General features: G+C 43.0%; 4 gene segments (V, D, J or C); 2 read left to right on the top strand and 2 right to left on the bottom strand.

Annotated features, from left to right (window-relative positions):
• Positions 1-1098: 1098 nt before the first annotated feature.
• LOC128617756 (probable non-functional immunoglobulin kappa variable 6D-41) lies at positions 1099-1653 on the bottom strand. The segment is given in 2 exon segments: positions 1099-1469; positions 1590-1653. Coding segments are annotated over 2 exon segments (420 nt in total).
• Positions 1654-2359: 706 nt separating this feature from the next.
• On the top strand, positions 2360-4551 carry LOC128618632 (immunoglobulin kappa constant-like). The segment is given in 2 exon segments: positions 2360-2548; positions 3239-4551. Coding segments are annotated over 2 exon segments (330 nt in total).
• Positions 4552-11831: 7280 nt separating this feature from the next.
• On the bottom strand, positions 11832-12376 carry LOC128617755 (probable non-functional immunoglobulin kappa variable 6D-41). The segment is given in 2 exon segments: positions 11832-12199; positions 12322-12376. Coding segments are annotated over 2 exon segments (417 nt in total).
• A 1890-nt stretch (positions 12377-14266) lies between these two features.
• On the top strand, positions 14267-18023 carry LOC128617754 (Ig kappa-b4 chain C region-like). The segment is given in 3 exon segments: positions 14267-14325; positions 14993-15059; positions 17412-18023. Coding segments are annotated over 3 exon segments (498 nt in total).

Here is an 18023-nt window from a genome sequence, read left to right as displayed (position 1 = left end):
TCAGCTGGAGAAATCACACCATGTTAGAGTTCATTCCACCACCTGGGGACAGGACACAGAAGAGTCGTGATGCAATATGAGGAAAGTGAGTTACTTTACTAGAACTACCCAGAGTTTACGTGTCTGGTCAGATGGTGTGACATAAGAGTTCTCCGTAGAGTTCACATAAATCATACGGATGCATCTCCAGGGATATACAGCAGCTCAGTCTTGCTGCATTTTAGTTTCTGCTGATGAGCTAAACTTCCATGACGAGATGTCTGCAAAACATTCTGAGGTCTGTGCAGAAACATAGAATGCTGGATGCCATGGAGGAAGAAGAGAAAGAGTGGAGGTTTCAGGAAGTGGGGGAGAAGTATAAATAGATGGTGATAGGCAGGGCAGCGAGAACAAGAGTGCAGGATACAAAGTGAAAATCTGAAAAGTAGAGTGGGGTAACGCTGATGCCAAAATCTGATGAAGGATGGATGAAGACCAAGTCCGAAAAAGTTTAAACTATTGTGTGTTGGAAGGCAGTTGCAGAAGGTCATGTTAGAGGAGTGAAAGAGAGGGAGAAGGTGCAGGAGGACTGGAGGCTTGTCTGAAGGGAGCCTACAGTCTAAAAGGAGAGTAAGTGAGGAGGTATCAGGACTAAGCAGGATGATTGTTGGAAAATAACAATATGAAGATTCATTTTAGACAGGAACATCATTCAAAGAATGAAATGTTAAGATGAGACAGTACAAGAGGTGTATGAGAGAAAACAGAGGAATAAGACAGAACAGACAGTATCACTGAATCCTCTAGCTGATATCAGGTCAGAATAAGAGACTGTAATGGGGGCAGGATTAGTGACAGAGTCTGGAAGAAATGAAAATTATCCACCAAACAGTTTCAGTTATCACAAATAACAATCTAGAAAACTACTAAACTATTTATCTTACAGTAGTGGACGTGATGGACTGTGTGCCGTGTGGTGTGATGATTATTGAGAGATTTCTAATGTGAGTTGTGAGTTAGTGTGGTGTGGTTCCTCTCCTCCACAGAGTGTCATTGTGTCGTATCACATCCTCCAACTCAGCACCTGCAGTCGCTCCCAGCTGCAGTAGTGCAGTCTCTCTACAATCTGACTGAGGGAGGTTTTTGTACGACTCTATAACACTGTGTGAACCAGTAGCCAGTGATGGAATGGTGACTCTGACAGTAATAATCTCCTGCATCTTCAGTCTGGACTCCACTGATGGTCAGAGTGAAATCAGATCCAGATCCACTGCCACTGAAACGAGCTGGAAATCCCGACTGTAGCTGATTCGCATACTTAATCAGGAGTTTAGGAGCTTCTCCAGGTTTCTGCTGATACCAGAATAAATAGTCACCAGATGAGCCCTTGCTCACTGTCTGACTGGTTCTACAGTTGATGGTGACTGTTTCTCCTGGAAGAGCAGATTTCACTGCAGGAGTCTGAGTTACTGTGGCTTGACCGCTGCATTCTGAAAAAAAATTTTTTAATGTAACATAAATTTTAAGTTAGTGAAATATTATAATAGAAACAATGAGTGTATTTGTATGAACAGATCATTGTAGAGATAAAATCTGAAGCAGTGTCTGACCTTGAGTCCAGAGGATCAGTGTCCAGATGAAGACGGGGATCAAAGTCATGGTAGCTGTGGGTGAAGTTGCTGTAGCAGCAGCTCTCAGTCATGAAGTGTTAAAGTCACAGCGCTATAAACACTCCCAGAGCACTGAAGCATGTGCTGCCAATGCAAAGTGTCCTCTAAGTATGGAGACGCCTTTACCACATTCCCCCAATCTTACTGTAAATCTCACACTACTACAGAGTTACTGTGTGAATTTAGCTTCTGGGGTCAGATGGAGATTTTCTGGAAAATACTTTTAGGTCTAAGATGCATAAATAAGTGAATTAGAGAGAGAAGCTTAAACTTTCACTGGATGGTGTTTGTACTGAATGTTAATGAGTTTCTCACTGTAGTGGATTTATGGTGGAAGAAGCAGCATCAATGTTGGCAGTGAGTAAATACACACTAATATGTTGACTGTAAATTAATGATCAGATTATTGTAGGACTTGAACATCATATCATAACTTTCTATCAGTCTACAGAAGGAGTGGAGAATTATTCTCACTTTAGCTCCACACATTCAGTCGTATATTGCAAATTTATCATTAGTACATCAGCAGTTTTACTCAGTGATGCATTATGGGTAAAAAACCTGTCCATTTGCAGATCTCCATTTTGTGAATTTTCAGCTTTTAGTTTGTGTAATTTATTTGTGTGAATTACTCACTAGCTGCATCATCAGTTTAGACTGACAATCTTGATGTTTAAAAAGAGAAAAAACACTAAAACGTAATAAAAACAGTCAGAGAGTTAGTGTATTAATCAGCTGATGTGAACAGAAGTTGGTGTTTTGTAGCTGTTTTGTAATAAGAGGTTTAAATGGATGGAGAGAGCAGTGAGTTTAGAGCAGCAGGGTTTTTGTACGGCCACTAAACCTGTTTGTATCACTGTGGAACACTTTCGGTGGAGGAACTAAACTCATTATGAAAAGTAAGTGCCTTTTTTTTTTCCTAAAACCTCATCGATTTAATAGTTTATTTACACAATTCAATGAAATGTATAGATTTACTAAAAATAAATGATGTGACATTTATAAAAACACATACTGTAGATCTTTTCTATAAAATAGAGAAATGTGATGTGAAGAGGAGAGAGCTGCTTCTATAAACACTCTGCTTTCGTGTCATTTTGTAAAATTCACTTCATCTCTTTTTAAGATTCAGGTGAAATGTTAGCTTTTAGTTGATGTAATTGTTGCTTTGCGTTACTCTAATTCATCATCACAATGGAAATTTGTGTAACAGTGAAGAATGAACAATAATCGTTTATTGCTAATTTCCCATTAATGATAAGCCATAAATAATTATTAAGATAATCTAAAAAATTGAACAAAGATAACTTTACTGGATAAAGATAACTTTACCCTGGTGTGATGGTTATTTTTAGCACAGTGTGTTTTGATCAGAAGATGGAGATTGTTTTGTTCGGCTGCAGTTTGGTTGGATGACGTTATCAGAATTGTGTTCTGTTGTACGATGTGCAGATAAACTACTGCATCTGTTCTACAGCCATTAAACTGAATGACCAAATATCACCATGTTCATTATGATAGAGTTCACATTAACATTAATATCTTTGTGTGTGTGTGTGTGTGTGTGTGTGTGTGTGTGTGTTCTGCAGCTGGTCCGGTGGTGAAGCCCTCCGTGTCTCTGCTCCCTCCCTCCTCTCTGCAGCTCTCTGAAGGATCGGCCTCGCTGCTCTGCCTGCTCTCGGCCTATTCTCCACAGGGGGCGCTGCTGAGCTGGACCGTAGACGGTGCCGAGGTGAACGAGGGGGTTCTGACCAGTACAGAAGAACAGAAGAACGGCATCTACAGCCGCAGCAGCACCCTGACCCTCAGCAAAGAACGCTGGGAAGAGGCCGAGGTGTTCGGCTGTACCGTGTCCCACCACGACACCACTCAGATCGCCTCGTTCCGAAAGAGCCGCTGTGAAGTCCACTAGAATTCAAGTGTACACTTTAAAACACGCTTAGCAGTCTGAGGTGGTGTCAGTGGTGTAGGTATGCTGAAATAAAGCTTCAATGTGGAAAGCATGTCTCCTTTTTCACTAGTGAAGTGTCTTGTGCTGTGCTTGACTGAGTTTGGCTGAAGAACCATGAACATCTGCTGAAAGTGTTGATCTATTCTGGGACTCAGAGGTGTTCATGCAATGGAACTTTCATTTCTTATTTCTGTGATTGGTGAGAATTTGCATAAACCTTTTAAACATTTTAACACAATCCAATAAAATACATTAAAGAACAAACTGAGTCAAGAGAAAACATAAAAAAATATTTTCTCTGTGTTTTTAAAAGGAAATACCAACCTTGATCAGGATGAAACCTCTCTCAGATCCATACTCAAGTTATAAACACAGGTAGGCACAGGGCAAAACAAGAATTTAAACTATTATAACCTGGACAAGGAAAACAAGTTTTAAAAAAAATATAAAAGAAGAACGACCCAGAAAGTAAAGTGCTAAAAAAAACAAGGAAACACATATTAAGGCAGTAATAGAGTCCTATTCAAGACCGAAATCTTGTTCATTGTTCATGTTCACACAGTCAGATCAGGCTCCTACAGGACTTGATCTTTCTCTCTGAGATGACGCACATATTCTAGGAAATGTCCTGAATTTGAAAGTCCTGAAAGGAGTCTTCCGCTGTAATGTATGAGCAGAGCAGGTAATGTACTACACGCACCCTCATCACTTCTTAACACTTGCTGTGTGTTGAGAACACAGGGCTGTCTGTCAGACAGATTTGTAGGCTGTTAATCACAGAAATGAATGAGGTTGTTACACCCAGTGCATGAAGACACGACTGTGAAATCTCCAGAAAACAGTGGAAATTACAGCTGTCTCTCAAATCTCCTGATGACCTTTACTGAAGTTCTCACTCTCCTCTCTTTATAACAGCAGGAGAAGAAAGAGCTCTAATTGGTATTTAATCTTTATTTGGTCTTGCTCATGTAGTGATGGGTCTGTCAGCACCATCATGGCCCAGAGACAACAGACTGCTCTGAGTTAATCATGACTGAACTAGTAAGCAGATACTTACAGGAATGTAGTTTATGACTTTCAGCTCATGCTGAATGAGTAAAAAACAGTTACACTGTGTCGATACTTAAATGTACAAAAGTGTGTAAAAATAAAAGGTGAATGATTTGAACTAAAATTAGAAGGCAGGATATGTATTTTTTCAGTGTGGTCTGAACATGTCACTCAAATTAGTATTTACTGTTGGATTAGGGACAGACTAGTGTTCATACCTTTTCTAACCACATCATTAAATTAAAACTGATTGAAATTGAGTTATTTTTCCTCAAATAAAGCTCAGAATCTCAGTGTAGCCCAGTAGGAGAGGAAAGATAATATATTCTCTTTCATTTCTGTTGGGTATGATGTTCTCAGTTTGTGGTGTTATGGAAAATGTTATTATATTTAGTATTTGTTTGTGCTTGGTTATGACAGGGCAGTACTTCATTTATATTTTCATTTTATTTCTGTTGTATGCGTAATTTCATTCAGGTCAAGGTCTTCATCAGGACTGGAATAAGCTGGTAATGTGGAGGATAGAATGAGAGAGAACGGCATGAAGAGAGAGAAAACAAGAGAGTTGTGGTTAACAGTGTGTTGAAAGTTGCGTCATGTATAGATAGCGGTTGTTAGTTCAATGACTTGAGATTAACTGTACTTGACAAAAGTGGAGGACATTGGACTTTCCATCCAAAACATCTAACACTGAATCAGAAATGCTAATGGATACTGAGCTAACGGGTATCCAGCCTCCTCGTTAGCTCAGTATCCATTAGCATTTCTCACACGGAGTGACACAGACATTAACGGAGGCGAGCTCTCCCAGCAAACCAAAGTGAGTTTAAAAGCTGTGGCTAGGCCACAGAGACTCCAAGGATCTCACATACAGTGGTCGAGTTGCCATGAAGTTCAGACTTCCTCTGGCAATACTGGAAATCCTCACACTGACAACAAAGACATTGTGCCACCGTGACCGGAGTGCAGCCAGTTACTCCTAACCCGTGAGTGAGTTTTACTTCATTTAGCTCTTAGACCGAATTTGTTTTTAGGCCACAATAAACATGAGTCGTGCATTGGGCCTGCAACTGCACTAAGGAGTAGAAGTTTATTATGGTGTTTGTGTAGGTGAGCACACAGTACCTGTAAATAGTATGTTCTTAAGGTAAATATAATACATACATGTTAAGTGCATATATATAAGATCTGGTTACAAACTATATATTTGTGTTCAGCTGTTCTAAGTAGAAATACAAGAGGTATAAACTTGTGTTTACTGCAGTAGACTAATATCAAGATAATAAAGGACTGAACAAGATCTTGAATGATCTCTTTGGATAGAACTGACCAGATCCTCCTGATGTAAATGAGAAACCTGCATGTCCGAATCAGGTTAGGAATATATGGAGAGAAGTTTAAACGGCTGTTCAGAACTAGCTCAAGGTTTCCTGTGTTGTCAGATGGTGTGATCCAATAGTTCTTCTGGGAAATCAAAAAATCTTGACATGGAGAAGGATCTCCAGGGAAATACAGCAGCTCAGTGTGTCTGAGACTTAGTTCCCTTTCAAAGCATTTAGCATAACAGTATGCAACATCTCATTTCCTACTCATGGAACAGGGTTACATGCGTAACCTCGAGGTTCCCTTTCAAAGGGAACTTCGACGTTGCATTTAGCATAACAGTATGGGAATGCCCTTGCGCGCGTGACCGGTATCTGAAGCTTGTGTAAAATCATGCCTCTACTTATAGGACTGCCATGATCAGGTGATGTGGAAATTAAGCGCGTCGCATGATATATATATGGCACCTGTGAACCACGCTGCCAGCCTTATTATCTTCGGTGAGACTGCACGTCTGTGGTTCGTGTGACAAAGAAAAAAAAAAGAAACGCTTCATTTCTACTCTGTATTTCTCAATATCTAAACTTTTCTATCCCTTTTTTAGAAAAAGAAAAGAAAAGAAAAGAGAGTGAAATAATGAGCGAGAGGGATTTCAGGAAGTGTGTTACGCCTTGCTCCCATTTCATCATAGGAGGAGACGGACACGCTTTCTGTGTGAAGTGTTTGGGCGTAGAGCATGCTACAGCAGCCCTCAAGGGGTCTGACTGTCAGCATTGCGTGCATTTCCCGATTAGGCAGCTACGCTCTCGGCTCGCTCTCTTCTTGTCGGAAGGGAGTTGGGTTTCAGAGCCTCGCGGATCTGGGCCGGCCGCTGCCAAGGCAGCCAGCCGGCTAAAGTCGTGCGGTTCTTGTATGGATTTGGAAGAGGAGCCGGAGACAAGCGCTGCTCTATCTCTTGCTGTCTTCCGGGTCCGGCTCTCCGCCTGACTTTAGAGGTCGCGTCGCGACTCCTCCTTCCCCTATGGAAAGCCAAAACACCCTTGCTGACTCCAAGGAGTTGGTAGAGGGTGCCATTGCAGAGCTGCGCCATGCCACAGATTTATCTCTCCGCGAGACCAAACAAACGGTCCGTCATATCGGCCGTTCAATGGGTAGCCTGGTTGTGGCGGAGAGGCACCTATGGTTCAACCTCCTAGGGATGGGGGACAAAGATAACGTCTCCTTGCTGAATGCCCCTGTTAAACCTTCCGGCCTGTCTGGCGACGCGGTTAATGCCATCGCCGACAGGTTTCGCGAAGCAAAAAAGCAAACGCCAGCGTTCTGCCAGTTCCTTCCCCGTCGTGTCGAGTTCGCACGGGCCTCTATGAGTGGAGCCTGGGCCAGCGCTGGTGCGAGGAAGATGCAGAAAACGAGTGTGGTGGCCCGCCTCCCCCCGCAGAAAGCCAGGGGGACCGGGCGGTCACAGCCACAGCCTGCTAAGAGGCCTGATCTAAGAATGATCATAAAAGCAAAGCAGGCAAGGAAGCTAACATCACTGAAAGACCATTTGGTAGCGTGGAAAATACTGCCAAATGTGTCCCCATGGGTTCTGTCTACCATAGAAAAGGGTTACCAGGTCCACTTCAGAGCTTGACCCCCCCGGTTCAGAGGTGTGCTCACCACAGGTGTCAGCACAGAGCAGAGCCCTCTGTTAGCGCAGGAAGTAAGTTTCCTTTTGGACAAAGGGGCCATAGAACATGTAACCCGTTCCCTAAGGGAAGGAGGTTCTTACAGCCATTATTTCCTGATGGGAGAAGATGGGAGTATGTGGCCAATTTTAGATCTGCATAATCTGAACTGTACTCTTTGGACATAAAGTTTCAAGATGCTGACGCTCAAACTTATCGTGCCACATATTCAGTCCGAGGACTGGTTTGTGACGATAGATCTGGAAGATGCATATTTCCACATAGGAATATCGCCCAGTCACAGGAAGTTCCTGAGGTTTGCATTTGGAGAAAACACATACCAATTTTGGGTTGTTCCCTTCGGGCTAGCTTTATCCCCTCACACCTTCACAAAGTGCATGGATGCTGCTCTGGCTCCCTTGCGACTCCAGGGCATCCGCGTACTAAACTACCTGGACGACTGGTTAATTCTAGCACGATCCAGGGAACAGGCAGTTCAAAATTGAGATGTTGTTCTTGCCCACATGAGGAGCTTGGGGCTCAGGTTGAACCTCAAGAAAAGTATGCTTTCTCCAGTGCAGAGGGCAACTTTTCTAGGGGTTATATGGGATTCTACTATGATGAGGGCGTTTCTATCCCCAACACGCGTACAATCGATCCTATCAACTTTGAGCAAGATAAAGCTAGGTCTGGGCATCCCCTCCAGTCTTTACGAGAGGCTGTTGGGCCTTATGGCAGCAGCAGCCAACATCATACCATTGGCCTATTGCACATGAGACCGTTTCAGTGGTGGCTGAAAAGTCGGGGGTTTCATCCGAGGATGAAACCTCTGAGAGTAATCAGTGTCACGCGGCGATGCCTACGTGCTCTGAGTATTTGGAGGTGCCCATAGTTTCTAGCCTCGGGTCACACTCTAGGGGCGTCTCCTTACCGCAAGACGGTAATTACAGACACGTGCCTCACAGGCTGGGGTGCAGTCTTAAATGGCTGTCCAGCTCACGGTCGTTGGAGCGGCCCTCATCTGGAGTGGCATATAAATCACCTAGAGATGCGGACCGTATTCCTAGCACTGAAATTCTTTCTTCCTCAGTTGACAGGCCACCATGTGCTAGTTGTGTCAGACAACACAGCGGTGGTCTCATATATCAACCACTAGGGAGGGTTAGGTTCACACCCCCTGTTCAGGCAGGCGCAGCTAATCCTTCTCTGGGCAGATGGAAAGTTCTTGTCAGTGAGTGCAATGTACATTCCGGGTAGCCGGAATGTAGGGGCAGACATCCTGTCGAGGCAGGGACTGAGGCCCGGTGGTTGGAGGCTCCCTAAACAAGTGGTGGAGTCCATATGGCGGAGGTTCGGACAAGCGGAAGTGGATGTGTTCACCTCCGATGAGACAACACACTGCCCGCTGTGGTTCGCCCTCACTCCTCCTGCACCACTGGGGCTGGACGCCATGGTGCACTTGTGGCCAAGGTCACGTCTATATGCTTTCTCCCCTATCTCTCTGTTCCCACAAGTTCTAGCGAGAGTTCGCCAAGACCGTCTACGTCTGCTGCTAGTAGCACCTTATTGGCCAGCTCGAATATGGTTCTCAGAGATAATTTCCCTGCTCGATGGCACTCCTTGGGAGATTCCCATCCGCAGGGATCTACTGTCTCAAGCCGGAGGGCTGATTTATCACCCTCGGCCAGAACTATGGAAACTGTGGGCATGGCCCCTGAGGGGCACCAACTCATAGATTCTGGTCTCATAACTGAGGTTGTTAAACGCTACAGCACCATCCACAAGGAACCTGTATGCGCTCAAGTGGCGGCTTTTTGTCTTGTGGTGTGAGGAACGTTAGCTAGACCCAGTGAACTGTGCAATAGCTACAGTCCTGGAGTTCTTACAAGAACGTTTCTCAGCAGGGTTGGCTACTTCTACAATCAGGGTTTACGTGGCCGCCATTTCGGCCAACCACGCCCCTGTTGATGGAGCCTCTGTGGGGCAACAACCTCTAACTCCGAGGTTCATGCGTGGTGTCAGACGGCTGAGGCCCATCTGCAGGCTGAAAATACCTTCCTGGGACCATTCTGTGGTCTTGGAAGGTCTGTCAGGGGCCTCATTCGAGCCCTTAGAGTCAGTCTCTGTGAAGCTTCTGACTCTAGAGTTAGCTCTTCTACTGGCCCTGACATCTCTCAAATGAGTGTGAGATCTAAAAGCTCTCTCTGTTGCCCGTTCCTGCATTGACTTTGCCCCTGGACTAGCCAAGGCCTTCCTGTAGACCGGATTATATTCCGGCCTAGGATAGCCTAGTGCCTACATCGGCTGCCCACCCTGTGGTGTTGCAGGCCTTCTGCCCTCCTCTGTTCCTCACACCGGAACAAGAGAGGATGCACCTGCTCTGTCCAGTAAGGGCTCTCTGTACTTACGTCCACCGCTCCGGCCAGTGGCGTAAGTCAGAGCAGCTGCTGGTCTGCTTTGGCGGCGATAGTAAAGGTGATGCTGTGTCAAAGCAGCGCATCTCTAATTGGATAGTGGAAGCAATCTCTATGGCTTACGAGGTCTCGCCACACCTCTGGGCATAAGAGCTCATTCCACTAGGGCGGTCGCCTCCTCGAAGGCTTTCTCCAAAGGGGTATCCTTACAGGATGTGTGTGCTGCTGCGGGATGGTCTACACCACACACGTTCACTTGTTATTACAGCCTGGATATTCATTCCACCCCGGGCTCGAGTGTCTTGCAGTGACCCTCGGGCTTGGGTCCTATTGAACAGGCCGTACCCTATGTATGACAGAGTGGGTATTTACGTTCCCATACTGTTATGCTAAATGCAACGTCGAAGTTCCCTTTGAAAGGCAACATCAGGGTTACGCATGTAACCCTGTTCCCTGAGAAGGGAACGAGACGTTGCATAGCTTTGTCATACCAGGGCAGGCCTGTGAATTGCGTCTTCCCTTCAGATAATAGAGGCTGGCAGAGTGGTTCACAGGTGCTATATATATATCATGCAACGCGCTTATTTGCCATGTCACCTGATCATGGCAGGCCTATAAGTAGAGGCATGATTTTACCCAAGCTTCAGATACCAGTCATGCGTGCAAGGGCATTCCCATACTGTTATGCTAAATGCAACGTCTCATTCCCTTCTCAGGGAACAGGGTTACATGCGTAATCCCGACGTTTCAGCTGATGAGCTGTCATTCATGACGAGATGTCTGCTAGACATGCTGAGATCTGTGCAGAAACCTAGGGTGTTGGAATTTATGGAGGAAGAAGAGAAAGAGTGGAGGGTTCAGGAAGTGGGGGAGAGGTACAGTACAAATAGAGGGTGATATGCAGGGCAGGGAGAGCAAGAGTGCAGGATACAAAATGAAAATCAGAAAAATACAGCAGGGTAACGCTGATACCTAGAGATGAGGAAGGATGGATGAGGACGAGGGCCAAAATGGTTAAAGTATTTTGTGTCAGAAGGCAATTGAAGAAGGTCATGTCATAGAGACAGAAACTAAGGCTGAGAATAGATTAATAACAGTGACTTATATCAGAGATAGTAATGGCGGCAGGATAAGTGATAGAGACTAAAAAAGAAATCTACCAAACAGTTTCAGTTATGATAACTAGAACCACAACCATCTAGAAAACCTGAAAAGTACATTCTTCATTGAAGTATTTTTTAGAACAATGCCTAGGAGACAATTAACCATATGTATTGCTTGTGCACCATTTCAATTTTGGGCTCAAAGGAGACCAACTCTAAGCCGTGGTTCCTGCACGAGATACTGCCTCACCATGATTGAGCTGTGTCTGTGTTCTGGTAGCCAGATTTGGATGAATTCATCACCATTATTCTATTGCGGTACTTGGGGCATTACTGGTTTTCTATCGGCAAGCGGCCAGAAAGAGAAATAATACAAGCAAATGAGGTAGAAGGTAAATTCATATGTATATTAATATAATCTATTCCTTGTAAAGACTGATAAAAGGCCTTCGGATCTAATCCTAAATCTTTCTTTGCTGAAGGTATTTAATTGAATGTTTAATTGAATATAACACTAAATACTCAGTATTCATATCATGATTTTTGAGAGATTTCTAATGTGAGTTGTGAGTTAGTGTGGTGTGGTTCCTCTCCTCCACAGAGTGCCATTGTGTCGTATCACATCCTCCAACTCAGCACCTGCAGTCGCTCCCAGCTGCAGCAGTACAGTCTCTCTACAATCTGACTGAGGGAGGTTTTTGTACGATGCTATAACACTGTGTGAACACACCACCACTGTGGTAACTCTGACAGTAATAATCTCCGGTATCTTCAGTCTGGACTCCAGTGATGGTCAGAGTGAAATCAGATCCAGATCCACTGCCACTGAAACGAGCTGGAAATCCCGACTGTAGCTGATTCGCATACTTAATCAGGAGTTTAGGAGCTTCTCCAGGTTTCTGCTGATACCAGTGTAAAAAGTGGCCGTATGAACTGTGATAATGCACTGCCGGATTGGTTCTACAGTTGATGGTGACTGTTTCTCCTGGAAGAGCAGATTTCACTGCAGGAGTCTGAGTTACTGTGACTTGACCTCTGCATTCTGAAAAAAAAATTTTTTTAATGTAACATAAATTTTAAGTTAGTGAAATATTATAATAGAAACAATGAGTGTATTTGTATGAACAGATCATTGTAGAGATAAAATCTGAAGCAGTGTCTGACCTTGAGTCCAGAGGATCAGCGTCCAGATGAAGACCGGGATCAAAGTCATGGTAGCTGTGGGTGAAGTTGCTGTAGCAGCAGCTCTCAGTCATGAAGTGTTAAAGTCACAGCGCTATAAACACTCTCAGAGCACTGAAGCATGTGCTGCCAATGCAAAGTGTCCTCTAAGTATGGAGACGCCTTTACCACATTCCCCCAATCTTACTGTAAATCTCACACTACTACAGAGTTACTGTGTGAATTTAGCTTCTGGGATCAGATGGAGATTTTCTGGAAAATAGTTTTTAGTGAATTATAGAGATAATGTTACAATCTAAATGGTCAAAAATCATGAGAGATTCCTTTTTATTTTCATTTTGTTTCAGTCCAAAAGAATTCAGTAGTCCACTTTAAAACACGCTTATCAGTCTGAGGTGATGTCAGTGGTGTAGCTGTGGACAGCGCTAAGTATAGGTATGAACGGGGTCGAATGTATATTGAAGACGCATTGTGATTCGTTCACTCAAACCACATTCGGAGGTGGTCTGGGATGCATATGGCCACATCACATTTGTAGTGTGAACTCTAATGTGTCCTGAAGCGTCCAGGACAGCAACAAAGGACCAACTAATTGACAGCGCTAGCCAGAAAATATCTATTCATTGCAAAAATGTTTGTAAATATCATGTTAATCATGTTAATATCAGGTATGAACAGCAACTTTAACAGCAGGTCGAGTGCAGCACTGTGTGTTGTGCTTGAGTGAGTTTGGCTGAAGAACCATGAACATCTGCTGGAAGTGCTGATCTATTCTAGGACTCCGAGCTGTTCATGCAAGTGTGTGTGTGTGTGTGTGTGTGTGTGTGTTTCACTGAGTAAACCTGCCTCTTTATGTACTATTGAGTGAGGAGGACATTTTTCACTCCTTATTTTTTCTTTGTATCTGTCACTCAAATCTCCTGATGACCTTTACTGAAGTTCTCACTCTCCTCTCTTTATAACAGTGGGAGAAGAAAGAGCTGTAATTCATATTGAATCTTTATTTTGTCTTGCTGATGTAGTGATGGGTCTGTCAGCATCATCATGGCCCAGAGACAACAGACTGCTCTGAGTTAATCATGACTGAACTAGTAAGCAGATAGTTACAGGAACGTAGTTTATGACTTTCAGCTCATTCTGAAGGTCCTGATCATGCAAAATTCATAGAATGAATTGTGCTACCTCTTACTGAACTGAATGTGGATGTAGCTATTCATAGTCACAGTGTGTCCATACTTAAATGTGCACAAGTGTGTAAAAATAAAAGGTGAATGATTTGAATTAAAATCAGAAGCTGGTACATGTATTGTTTCAATTTCATCTCATACAATCTCCAAAAAAAAAAAACAAACAAACAAAAACAAAGGTGTTTATGGTTAGGATTAGGTGCAGGTGAGTGTTCATACCTCTTCTTACAACACCACTAATATAAAAGTGAAGGTAATCAAATTATTTTTCCTCCTAAAGGTTCAGATTCTTAATATCACATACACGAGTGTATAGACGAACTGCAAAGTAAACTAGGATTACAACAGAGCAAGATGCAGGTCAGACAAACTGGACATAAAATGTCTGTAATGACAGGAACAGGTAGAAAAAAATGGTAAGGGGGCCTGGACAAAGCTGGGTCATCAGCTGGAGAAATCATACCACGTTAGAGTTCATTCTACCACCTGTGGGCAGGACACAGAAGAGTCGTGATGCAATATGAGGAAAGTGAGTTCCTTTACTAGATCTACCCAGAGTTCACATGTCTGGTTAGATGGTGTGACATAAGAGTTCTCCATAGAGTTCACATAAATCATATGGATGCATCTCCAGGGATATACAGCAGCTCAGTCTTGCTGCATTTTAGTTTCTGCTGATGAGCTAAACTTCCATGACGAGATGTCTGCAAAACATTCTGAGGTCTGTGCAGAAACATAGAATGCTGGAATCCATGGAGGAAGAAGAGAAAGAGTGGAGGTTTCAGGAAGTGGGGGAAAGGTATGAATAGATGGTGACAGGCAGGGCAGGGTGAACAAGAGTGCAGGATACAAAGTGAAAATCTGAAAAGTAGTGTGGGGTAACGCTGATACCTAAAGCTGATGAAGGATGGATGAAGACCAAGTCCGAAAAAGTTTAAACTATTGTGTGTTGGAAGGCAGTTGCAGAAGGTCATGTTAGAGGAGTGAAAGAGAGGGAGAAGGTGCAGGAGGACTGGAGGCTTGTCTGAAGGGGGGCTACAGTCTAAAAGGAGAGTAAGTGAGGAGGTATCTGGAGTAAGCAGGATGATTGTTGGATAATAACAATATGAAGATTCATTTTAGACAGGAACATCATTCAAAGAATGAAATGTTAAGATGAGACAGTACAAGAGGTGTATGAGAGAAAACAGAGGAATAAGACAGAACAGACAGTATCACTGAATCCTCTAGCTGATATCAGGTCAGAATAAGAGACTGTAATGGGGGCAGGATTACTGACAGAGTCTGTAAAAAATGAAAATTATCCAAACAGTTTCAGTTATCACAAATAACAATCTAGAAAACTACTAAACTATTTATCTGACAGTAGTGGACGTGATGGACTGTGTGCAGTGTGGTGTGATGATTATTGAGAGATTTCTAATGTGAGTTGTGTGTTAGTGTGGTGTGGTTCCTCTCCTCCACAGAGTGTCATTGTGTCGTATCACATCCTCCAACTCAGCACCTGCAGTCGCTCCCAGCTGCAGCAGTGCAGTCTCTCTACAATCTGACTGAGGGAGGTTTTTGTACGACTCTATAACACTGTGTGAACACACCACCACTGTGGTCACTCTGACAGTAATAATCTCCTGCATCTTCAGTCTGGACTCCACTGATGGTCAGAGTGAAATCAGATCCAGATCCACTGCCACTGAAACGAGCTGGAAAACCCGACTGTAGCTGATTCGCAAGCTTAATCAGGAGTTTAGGAGCTTCTCCCGGTTTCTGCTGATACCAGTGTAAAAAGTGGCCGTATGAACTGTGATAATACACTGCCGGATTGGTTCTACAGTTGATGGTAACTGTTTCTCCTGGAAGAGCAGATTTCACTGCAGGAGTCTGGGTTACTGTGACTTGACCTCTGCATTCTGAAAAAAATGTATAATAATACACCTTATAATATAAGTAAGTGAAATATTATAATAGAAACAATGAGTGTATTTGTATGAACAGATCATTGTAGAGATAAAATCTGAAGCAGTGTCAGACCTTGAGTCCAGAGGATCAGTGTCCAGATGAAGACGGGGATCAAAGTCATGGTAGCTGTGGGTGAAGTTGCTGTAGCAGCAGCTCTCAGTCATGAAGTGTTAAAGTCACAGCGCTATAAACACTCCCAGAGCACTGAAGCATGTGCTGCCAATGCAAAGTGTCATCTAAGTATGGAGACGCCTTTACCACATTCCCCCAATCTTACTGTAAATCTCACACTACTGCAGAGTTACTGTGTGAATTTAGCTTCTGGGGTCAGATGGAGATTTTCTGGAAAACACTTTTAGGTCTAAGATGCATAAATAAGTGAATTAGAGAGAGAAGCTTAAACTTTCACTGGATGGTGTTTGTACTGAATGTTAATGAGTTTCTCACTGTAGTGGATTTATGTTGGAAGAAGCAGAATCAATGTTGGCAGTGAGTAAATACACAGTAATATGTTGACTGTAAATTCATGATTAGATTATTGTAGGACTTAAACATCATGTCATAACTTTCTATCAGTCTACAGAAGGAGTGGAGAATTATTTTCACTTTAGCTCCACACATTCAGTCGTATATTGCAAAGTTATCATTAGTACGTCAGCATTTTTACTCAGTGAGGCATTATGGGTAAAACCTGTGCAATTGCAGATCTCCATTTTGTGAATTTTCAGCTTTTAGTTTGTGTAATTTATTTGTGTGAATTACTCACTAGCTGCATCCTCAGTTTAGACTGACAATCTTGATGTTTAAAAAGAGAAAAAACACTAAAACGTAATAAAAACAGTCAGAGAGTTAGTGTATTAATCAGCTGATGTGAACAGAAGTTGGTGTTTTGTAGCTGTTTTGTAATAAGAGGTTTAAATGGATGGAGAGAGCAGTGAGTTTAGAGCAGCAGGGTTTTTGTACGGCCACTAAACCTGTTTGTATCACTGTGGTGGACTTTCGGTGGAGGAACCAAACTGTCTGTGGGCCGTAAGTAATCTGTTTATTAATGACTGAAATGAAGTGTGTTCAGATTAATGACTGAAATGCAGTGTGTTCAGATTAATGACTGAAATAGAGTGTGTTCAGATTAATGACTGAAATGGAGTGTGTTCAGATTAATGACTGAAATGCAGTGTGTTCAGATTAATGACTGAAATAGAGTGTGTTCAGATTAATGACTGAAATGCAGTGTGTTCAGATTAATGACTGAAATGGAGTGTGTTCAGATTAATGACTGAAATGCAGTGTGTTCAGATTAATGACTGAAATAGAGTGTGTTCAGATTAATGACTGAAACGGAGTGTGTTCAGATTAATGACCGAAATGTAGTGTGTTCAGATTAATGACTGAAATGGAGTGTGTTCAGATTAATGACTAAATTAAATTGTGTTCATTTTGTTTCTCATTTCTCTTATTTTAGAAGTTTGAGAAAATGTATCTGACTTTAGTGCGAGTAGCTCATTTTAATTTAAATCTACAAACACAATAGAATTTGTTGTTTGTGTATATTACTGACTTTTTTTTGTTGAATTACACTAACTATATTTAACTATATTTAATATCTCAGAGACTGTGAGTCCATAAACCGAGTTAAATGTGGAAGCATAAACTGAATTTACTTAAATAATAAATAAGTTGTATTTTAAATGCCGTTTATTCATATTATAAAATAATTGTAATATTTCAGATTATTGAATATTCTGTACAGTTAGATTTGAACTTCCAGTGATCACAGTAATATAAATCATTATAGATTTAAGATGTAAAAGTATTTGAATTGAATGTGAAACGTTTGTGATGCTCCACTGAACTCAGTTCTGCTCTGTAAGATATAAAGGGAAGTGAAACACACATAGCGAGCTGAAAGGAAGCCTGAGTGACTGACAGCTGTCCGTTCCTTTCTCAACTGTGTGTGTGTGTGTGTGTGTGTGTGTGTGTGTGTGTGTAGGCCTCACCCAGCCCAGTGTGACGGTGTTGCCCCCCTCCAGTGTGGAGCTGCAGCAGGAGAAGGTCACACTCGTGTGCGTGGCCTACAAGGGCTTCCCCTCGGACTGGAGGCTGAGCTGGAAGGTTGATGGGAGCAGCTGGAGCTCGGGGGAGAGCCGCAGCACCGCAGTTCTGAACGCGGACGGCCTCTACAGCTGGAGCAGCACGCTGAGCCTCCACCCGGAGCAGTGGAGGAACAAGGTGGTGACCTGTGAGGCCTCCAAGGACAACCAACCACCTGTGGTGAGCACAGTGAACACAGAGCAGTGCTGAGAGCTGTGAGCTCACACACACGTTACTCAGCTCACCTTCTACTGCTTCAGTGTGTTCCATGTGGCCTTTACTGCTCAAATGTCCCACTTTCATCATTTCATCTGAGTTATTGACATGTGAGCTCACACACTCCTCACTTTAACTCAGCTCTTCTTCTTATCACCTAAATATGTGTTAAGTGTGTGTATCACTGCAATGTCCTGCTTTGAATTATTAATAAAAGCCTTTTGAATCAGTAAA

The sequence above is a fragment of the Ictalurus furcatus genome, chromosome 14 (assembly GCF_023375685.1).
Source record: "Ictalurus furcatus strain D&B chromosome 14, Billie_1.0, whole genome shotgun sequence".
NCBI lineage: Eukaryota > Metazoa > Chordata > Actinopteri > Siluriformes > Ictaluridae > Ictalurus > Ictalurus furcatus.
Note: the sequence above shows the minus strand (reverse complement) of the source record. Positions and strands in the feature narration are given on the sequence as shown.